The sequence below is a fragment of the Syzygium oleosum genome, unplaced genomic scaffold (assembly GCF_021117445.2).
Source record: "Syzygium oleosum isolate NSW1041296 unplaced genomic scaffold, Sole_v2.1 Sole_v2.31, whole genome shotgun sequence".
Taxonomy (NCBI): Eukaryota; Viridiplantae; Streptophyta; class Magnoliopsida; order Myrtales; family Myrtaceae; genus Syzygium; species Syzygium oleosum.
The window spans coordinates 1,566,981-1,576,738 of NW_026607515.1; the positions used below are offsets into that span (position 1 = coordinate 1,566,981).

Below are 9,758 nucleotides of genomic sequence, written 5' to 3' on the forward strand. Positions count from 1 at the left end.
AAGGGGGGTTTAGGGTTTTAGGGCGAGGCGACGCAGCCGCGTTTTGCTCTGAGAGTTTGGGCTGAGTTTGTGGGCCTGGGAATGGGAATGGCCCAACTCCGGCCCAAAATGCGAAAAGCCCATGAACGTATCTGAAACCTAAAGGTTGGATGTAGCTCTTGACTGACCGCCCACTTCTTCTTCTATATATATTTTTTTTGGGATAATAATGTGGTCTCTGAACTTTAAATTATTCAATATGATCTCTGAACTTTAACTCAATGTGTAATGTCGTCGCTGAACTTTAAATTTGTTCAATATGATCCCCAAATTTTTTATACATGTTCAGTTAGTATCTGGACTATATGAAAATGTTCAACTTCATCCTTCCATAAATTCTAGTTTATGGACGATATTGAACATTTTCCATATAGTCCAGGGACTAGATGTATCAAAAGTTCAGGAATATTGAACAAATTAAAAGTTCATGGACGACATTGCACATTGGGTTAAAGTTTAGGGACCACATCGAACAAATTTAAAGTTCAGAGATTATAGTGCACATTGAGCCAAAATTTAGAGATCACTTGTGTCATTTTCCCATTTTCTTTTCCATTGTTTGATTTCTGCATATTTATTCAATCTTGCACGATAAGAGTAGCGCATTCTCGGCAAACAATATAATACAACAATGAACTTTTCACCCAATCACGATAAGAGTAGCGCATTCTCGGCAAACAATATAAACCATTGTCTTTTAGATAAGATAAAATGTTTGATTGCTAGTATCTATTACATGAAAGTTTGTGTCGAAAACAGGTTCCTTAGTACATTCCGTGCCGGCAGCTCTTCAAGAAAAAGACATTTGAAATTTGAGGTTCCTATTTGAACTGTTTAAGACCCGTGAATACATGCCTAGAAATAAAGGCGTTTAATTGACCTTATGGCATTTGAGCCCACGTCGTTTTTATTCTGCAACCCATCACATTACATCAAAGTTCAACCCAGCAGCATCATACACCATCCACGGACCACAACATTCCGCCAACGAGTGATCAAACACAGGCAACTTCTGATAATTCGTCAATGATAATTTATGGTCATTTCATCATGAAGCCATGAGATGAAGCACAAAAATCGAATGGTCGATCCGTGAATTCATCATCGATTCTCAGTGTTCTTCATGCAATGCAACGGTTGCTACAGAAAACAGCCCAAGCAAGCAGATACAAGCTTTCCCAGAATGACACTAGAGCTTCCTGGTAAATTAACAATCTGCATCGCTCTAGTGCCAGTAGCCAAGCTTGTATGGCGTATACGCGCTACATACAAAAAATTCCTAGCATACATTTAATCTCTAACATGTTATTATGCAGCCGCGAAACTGTAAGTTGTGCTTGAAGCCAGTGGTGTGCAGAGAAAACAGGGTGGTTTCTGGTCACCGCTTGACCCACTGGAAGCTCTTCCTTGCTTTTGCTTTGCCCGGTTTTTTCCTTTCCACCACACGCGGATCCCTCGTCAAGAAACCAGCTGTCAACAAGACATAAACACTTCTATAAGTTGAAGGTCACACTAAGATGACAACCAAGGTCTCATCGATATAGATAGGGAAGGCAAAGGGAAATATATGCCCCAACCCCCGAAGGAACTCAATGCAGTGCGCTAATTTTATTCAACAGAGAAGATAAAGAACCAATCAACATGAAAATCAAGAGGATTTCTAAAGTTCTTGTTGTTTGGTGACTAAATCTAAATGCAAGCTAAGCGAAGGTTGAAGGTTGTCATTGTTTTTATTGCCTTATCTTGATTTTTGTTTTTTCCTTTTTGTTGCCGGATATTACTTTACCTTTTGCTTTCTACACAATTTTATGGCAGTTCTGAGAGAGGTTCTTCTACTACATTTTCCTTGGTATCTCTCCATTTATGTAAATGTAAGTGAAAAAGAAAAAGGCCTGATGCACTTTAACTTGCATTAGCAGAAGGTTAATGTACAATAAGGAAGTTTCTGATACGAAACCAAGAGGGGCTTGGGTGCTGTTTTGATGAACGCAGGTGAGGTGAACAAAACATACACTGCACTCAACCTTTTCTTAAACAACAAATATCTTAAGAAAGAAAACATTGTGTGGTAATAGAATCTCATAATAATTCGACCTATCTTACCGGATCTAAGAGCAGGACGTAAACCAGGCTCCCAGTTTTGCAAGGCCCTGCTGATGCCCAATCGAATCGCTCCAACTTGACCTGGCATCAGATGAAGTTTAGTATTACCGCTTACAAACTCCATTTTAGAAGGACCAGAGATATATCCAACAGTAAAGAAAAGACAAGACCTCTTTGTTAAAGAGACAGAAAGCAAAAGGTACCTTTTTGCTTTCCCGCCAAACTTAAAGCATTATTCAAATTTCAAAACATTAGAACAAATTATTTGTCAAGCTATGGGTCAACATCTGTATCTAGTGAAAGTTTCAAATGTTTCAGATTATAAAAGAGTTAGTGTGTGAGCCGCAAGACTTAAGTTAAACAAAAAGAAAAATATACAAGTCAATCCAAAGAGACCCTGTCTTTTCCCATTAAGCAAAGCCTTTGCATAGGAATTCTTACTGTGTCGAAAAATATTGTCACTACATGTATTTGAAAGGGAAAATGACACAAACAGTTCCTGAACTTTGGCCCAATGTGCAATTTGGTCCCTAAACTTTTAATTTATCCAATGTAGTCCCTAAATTTTAACCCAATATACAATGTGGTCCCTAAACTTTTAATTTGTTCAATGTCATCCCTGAACTTTTGGTACATGTTCAATTCAGTCCCTGAACTATATGAGAATGTTCAATGTAGTCCTTCTATTAATTCAAGTTCAGGGACTACATTGAACATTTTCATATAGTTCAAGGACTGAATTGAACATGTACCAAAAGTTTAGGGACCAAATTGAACAAATAAAAGTTCATGGACCACATTGAACATTAGGCTAAAGTTCAGGGACTACATTGAACAAATTAAAAGTTGAAGAACCGAATTGCATATTAGGTCCAAGTTCAGGGACTGTTTGTGTCATTTTCCCTATTTGAAAGCACTAGCAGACTCCAGAAACTTAAAAAATCTTGTGTTAGAATATACAACCATTGTGACTGCACCAAAAGAGGCCGGTTCCTACTTTTTAGTTGGTAAAACACACTAAGGCGTTAGAGATGTGCTAGTGAGTGCATGAGTGATGAGAAGAAGGAAGAGGCAATTCAGAAAACAAAACTCAACCAACTAGTGCGATAATATCAGCATTAGATAGACATATCAGCCAGCCTTGCACATGTTAGTTCACTTAGGCAAGCCTATCCATTCTAATATCAGTCTTATATTCTCAGAAATTACAACAATCGCAACAAATGATGATACATAAAGACTGCAAAGCAAATAGTAGAAAATGCTAGTAATGGATGCACGGATAGCACAAATTAAAATAAATTCAATCTGCCATGTATCCTGAACTTAAACAACGATACAAATAAATAATTGCAAAAACAAGTGCTTTCACAGTTCAGAGCGACACTAGAACTCACCCGAGACACCACCTCCTTTCACGGTACAGTTGACGTCCCAGAGGCCCAAAGTCTTTGTCTCAGAGAAAGGTCGAAGTAGAGCAGCACGATGGTCAAGCATTGGGAAATAGACATCGACTTCTTTTTCATTCACCGTGAATTTGCCATCACCAGGTTGAACCCAGACGCGTGCTATGCTGCACTTCCTTCTTCCTGTTCCATAAGCCCTTTCCTTGTCGTCTACTTGTCTCACTCTTGCCTTGGCGACTTCCTCCTGCTTCAAGCGCTCTATTTCTGCTCTTGTGGATTTTCTCGTGTTCTTCTCATAACGCATGTCTTCGATTTCCCTCAAAGGTGGCAAGCCTTCAATTCCTTCGAAATCCTTGAGAGCAATCAGACTGTCCAGCATGGCATCTGTGATTCCAGATGCTGCAATAAGGTCGCCAAATGCACGATTTGGACCTATGATACACAAATGCACAAATTAAACTTCAATACTATGAGGAATAAAGCGAATTATATAAATAAAAAAAAACAACGAATTAATAAGGTTGCACATCTACATGAGGTGAAAAAAGAGGCAAACTTGGCTCTCGGGTCTCTCAAAATGAGGGAACATGACAACAAATTTCCCGATTTTCTTTCCATTGAGATGAAGCAATGTTCAACTCCGAACATTGATTTGCAGTCACGGAAGCCAAGGGTGAAACTAATAGGCATAGCATACACCACGAAGCAATACAACTACACTAACCACAAGTACCAAATTACTCGAATTATCTGGTGCACAACTCTACAACAGAACTAGGAGACAACACCATCAAGCTTGCGACCACGTTGAATACGAGAGCACACAATGCCGAAAAGAAGATGGCTTTCTCAGAAACGTTAATCCCAACGATTAATACTGTAATAATGCACAAATGATGCCAAGAAAAAGGAGCAAAAATGCATAAGGAGCAAGCTGATCGGTAAAATTGGGAACCTTTGAGTACTGTAGTGAGTTCTTGTTCTTCTCTCTCGAGCCTCTTCTCCTCCTCGATCTTATCACTCTTCACAGCGTCAGCTCCCCGACCCACGTCATCGCCGAAAGCCTGTGCACCTTCCCCAATATCAAACAAGCCGTCGTCCTTCCCTTCCTCCACCAAACTCCACGCCCTATACCCCTCGGCCGTGAGCCATCCGTCGTCTTCTCCGACGCTCTTCTCTCCCGCTTCCCCCTCCTTCAGCCACGAATCCTCCCCGCCGCCGGAGAATCCCGCGAGCTTCCCGGAGTCCTCCGAGAAGAGGCGGTCGAACTTCGCGTCGCCGTCGCCGTCGCCGGAGAGCTTCCAGGGATCGGAGGGCGGGGGATCTCGGGAGTCGCCGCCATTGCCGCCGTCGCGATCGGTGGAGAAGCGCCGGAGGAGGAGGAGGGAGGCCAGGTGGGGGCGGCGGCTGCTCGGCGGAGGAGGGGGATTGGAGCGGAGCCTTGCGGCGGCGGCGGCGGCGGCTATGGAGAGCAGAGGAGGGAGGTTGGATGGTCTGGTGAGTAAGCGAGCGAGCATTTTCGGAGGAAGTTGCAGAGCGAGGGAGCACCGTCGGGGAGAGAGTGCGCGTAACTGAGAGTAGGGTTTTAGGAATGGAAGGGGAAGGGAAGGAGAGAGAAACGGGTCGACCCGGATTCACAAACGGTGCGGGTTGGAGCTCCCGCGGGCTAATGGGTTCGGGATCGAGATGTGGGGCCCGAGAAGCCCGGCCCAAATTGGAGACGTGGCTAGACACATTTGCTCATACCTTTTGGGGCTCGGCTGGCTTGACGGTGCCGTGATTTTAATTTTCTAACCGCCTAATACCAGCCACATTTCGACCCAAAAAAAAAATAAAAATTACCAGTCACAATTTTTAGAGCTGCGTTTGGTTATTCAGACACGGATTAGGCCAGGATAAAATGAGGTGAGATTATAAATCTTCCGGATTGTGAAAAATCTCATCATTTGTTTAATAAATGTCCGGATATAACATGGATATTGGGATATGCTATTCACCACGCTAGCAATCTCTAACGGACAACGGTGATGACAGCCACGACTAACATGCCAAGCTGCGACATAGCCTAGTGGCTGGCGTCCTCCTAAATCTAGAACGGTGACCATCATTGAGATGATCGCACTCCTAACCATGGTGGTTGTGCTCTTTGAAGGACGGCGACTAAGGCTGCGCATGACAACTTGCCAAACAGTGTTTGATTCTGTTCTTTTGTTCCTAGAATCAGTTTGGGAATAGAAATGCATTTGTTTAATTTTTTGATTCTAGGCACAATTTTGCCAAAAATTGTTCCCAGAATCAGTTTTGGAGCAAAATCAAGAATAAAAAAAAAGTAGCTTCTTGATTCTGGGAATAATTATGAGAATCAATTTTTTTTTCTTCCATTTCTTGGTTTTTAATTTAGCTTCTAATGTCCAGCCCGAGGACCGCCCTCGCCGGATCTGACGAGAATAAAATATTTGAATAAAAAATATTATTAATAAAAAATATTTTACCGGCCATGGCCATAAAAAAGAAAAATATATATTTTTAATAAAAATATTTTAATAAAAAATATTATTAATAAAAAAAATATTTTACCTGCCATGGCCGGTGACCAGGCCATGGCAAAAAAAGAAAAAAAATATATTTTTTATAAAAATATTTTAATAAAAAATATTATTAATAAAAAAATATTTTACCGGCCATGGCCAAAAAAAATAAAAATGTATATTTTTAATAAAAAAATTATTTTACAGGCCATGGCCGGCGATCAGGCCATGGCAAAAAAAAGAAAAAAATATATTTTTAATAAAAATATTTTAATAAAAAAAATATTTTACCAGCCATGGCTGGCGACTAGGCCATGGCAAAAAAAAAATAAAAAAATATATTTTTAATAAAAATATTTTAATAAAAAAAATTATTAATAAAAAAATATTTTACCGGCCATGGCTGGCGACTGTGCCATGGCCCAAAAAATAAAAATGTATATTTTTAATAAAAAAATATTTTACCGGCCATGGCAAAAAAATAAAAATATTTTAATAAAAATATTATTAATAAAAAAATATTTTACTCGGTCATGGCCAAAAAAAGAAAAAATACTTTTAATAAAATATTATTAATAAAAAAATATTTTACCGGTCATGGCCATGGTCGAAGCAGTGCTATGGCCAAGAAGGAGGAAAAGAAAAAAGAAAAGAAAAAAAGAAAGAAATATTAAAATATTTAAAAATATTATTAATAAAAAGAAATTTTGTGGCGTTACCAAACGCATTTGCTTCTTTTTCTATTCCAGGGATGGAATTTTGGGCCGTTAACAAACGCTTTAAAATGCCTGGGAATCAATTCGGCACTGAGAATAAAAAGAATCATTTTCGAGCGTAACCTGTTCCGGGCGCGAGTAATCGTTGTCATCTTGCAACCTAACACATGCAAAAATAAGGATCAAATATCATTCAATTCCTTACACTTCGGTTTAAGGTGGGATGGAACTCTAAGGCCATGTACATACAACTATTCTCGCGTCTTAATGCATTCTAGTCGAAATGATTCTTTTTTATTCCAATGTCCTGAATCGATTCTCGAGCATTTAAAGGCGTTTGAGTAACTGCCCAAAATTTCTATTCTGAAATAGTAAAAGAACAAAATGCGTTTGCAGAACGGCATAAAATTTCTTTTTATTAATAATATTTTAATAACATTTTAAATATTTAAATATTTCTTTCTTTTCTTTTTTTCTTTCTCCTTCTTCGCCATGGCCTAAAATATTTTTAATCAATAATACTTTTATTAAAAATAATTTTTTAATTTTTTTTGGCCATGGCCGGTAAAAAATTTTCTTATAAATTTTTTTTATTATTAATTTTAAAAAAAAATATTTTACTAAAAAATATTTTTGTTGAAAATATTTTTTTCTTTTTTTTCGCCATAGCCTGGTCGGTGGCAATGGCCGGTAAAATATTTTTTTATTAATAATAATTTAATAAAAAAAATTTATTGTAATTATTTTTTTATTTTTTTTACCATGGCCTGGTTGCTGGCCATGGCCGGTAAAATATTTTTTTTATAAATATTTTTTTATTAATAATATTTTTAATAAAAAAAATTTATTGAAAATATTTTTTTTATTTTTTTCGCCATGGCCTGGTCGCTGGCCATGGCCGGTAAAATTTTTTTTATTAATAATATTTTTTTTACTTTTTTTCGCCATGGTCGGTAAAAATTTTTTTTATTAATAATATTTTTTTTTATTTTTTTCACCATGGCCTGGTCGCTGGCCATGGCTGGTAAAATTTTTTTATTAATAATATTTTTTTATTAAAATATTTTAATCTCGCTAAATACGTGCGAGGTCAAGCCTCGCCGGACATTAGAAGTTATATTAAAAACCAAGAAAAAGAAGAAGAAAAAAAAAACTGATTCTCATTTTTGTTCCTGACGCAGAGAGAAGCGTAAATTTGGAACAACTCCAAAGAACTCGAAATTTTTATTCTATAATACTGTGTTTTTTTATTACAGGACGGACATCTTATATATAGAGATAGGACTCCTAATACTAATGGAAACCGAATAATTAAAGAAACTGCATGAATGGTAATATAGGAAACTGCCTGACTGGTAATATCGGAAACTGCCTAAATGATAATATAGGAAACTGCTTGAATGGTTGTTTTCCCCAAAATCGAAAAATCGCCGAGATTTCCTAAGTGATTACGGTGATCACATTGTTCAAGATAATCACAGCTAACCTGTTCTACATCATTCCTCCCTCTTCGGAAAAACTCGCCCTCGAGTTATGATCAGAATAGAGGAGTGTATCGGAAGCATGATACTCAAATAAGTCTGCCACATTAAATGTAAGGGAAATGTTGAGATAACCAGGAAGGTCAACTACATAGGCATTGTCGTTGATCTTCTTCAGGATGCGACAAGGACCAATCTTCTTGTGCTTCAGTTTATTATAGGTACCTACAGGAAAATGCTCCTTTCGCAGGAAAACCATTACCTCATCACCCACCTCAAAAATTTTCGAACGTCGCCGTTTATCAGCATCCTCCTTATACTTTGAATTAGAAGCAGCCAATTGACTAGCCACAGCAGCTTGGATTTCATTAATTCTGGTCGTTAAATTCTCTGCCGCGATACTATAGCCTGGAATCTTGGGCAAGAGAACCAAATCCAGAGTATGCTGTGGTGTACGCCCATAAACGACTTGAAAGGGAGATGTACTGGTAGAGCGGTTAACCGAGTTGTTGAAGGCGAACTCAGCAAGAGCAAGATACCGGTCCCATCGCTTAGGCATATTACTCAAGCAGGCAGCGAATGATATCCGCCATAGTACGATTCACAACTTCCGTCCGACCATCCGTTTGGGGATGAGAAAGAACTACTATACTGTAAATCAGTCCCAAACAAACGCCATAAAGTACTAGGCGCGTTAGTGAGTCCAAACGGCATGACAAGCCATTCGTACAAACCCGCACTTGTCTTGAAGGCCGTTTTCCATTCGTCGCCAGGGCGGATGCGAACTTGGTGGTATCCGCTTTGAAGTTCGATCTTCGTAAAAATCTGTGATCCAGCAAGTCTGTCTAGCATATCATCAAGTCGTGGAATCGGAAACCTATACTTGACAGTAATCCGGTTAATGGCACGACTGTCTACACATACGCATGGTACCGTCTTTCTTTGGCGTGAGAAGCGCAGAACCGCACATGGACTTTGCTTTCACGCAAGAAGCCCTTTCGAAGGAGATCTCCCACGTGCTCCTGTAGAATCTGATTCTCCTTCGGATTCATCCGATAATGCAGCAAATTAGGAAGACTAGCACCTGGAAGAAAATCAATCTCGTGATGGATATTCCTCAAAGGAGGTAATCCGTCAGGTAAATCCTCAGGCATAACATCACTGAATACCTTTAATAAGGGCTTAAGAATGTCGGGAACACGAACCACAACTTGCTGGTCGCTCTTGTCCACAATCATATACATCCCTTCACGTTTTCGGATATTCATCATAACCCCTGCATTCTGCTTCTTCACAATCTGAGGGGAATTACTCTTTGGTTTCAAAGTAATTTTAGTCCTTTTCCACACAAAAGAATACGTATTCTCCCTAGCTCGGTGTGTAGCATCAACATCATATTGCCATGGCCGACCCAGTAAAACATGACACGCATCCATCTCCACAACATCACAGACAATAGTATCTTGATATGATTTCCCGATCGAA

The 9,758-nt window shown here is 38.9% G+C and overlaps 1 protein-coding gene across 1 annotated transcript; it reads right to left on the reverse strand.

Moving 5' to 3' along the window:
* Window positions 1–1,103: 1,103 nt before the first annotated feature.
* On the reverse strand, window positions 1,104–5,132 carry LOC115692488 (30S ribosomal protein S9, mitochondrial). Its single transcript, XM_030619347.2, has 4 exons — window positions 4,504–5,132; window positions 3,540–3,980; window positions 2,143–2,223; window positions 1,104–1,509 (listed from the first exon to the last, which is right to left on the reverse strand). The coding sequence occupies exons 1-4, from the start codon at window positions 5,063–5,065 to the stop codon at window positions 1,418–1,420; spliced, it is 1,176 nt and encodes a 391-aa protein (XP_030475207.1). The 5' UTR covers window positions 5,066–5,132; the 3' UTR covers window positions 1,104–1,417.
* Window positions 5,133–9,758: the final 4,626 nt, after the last annotated feature.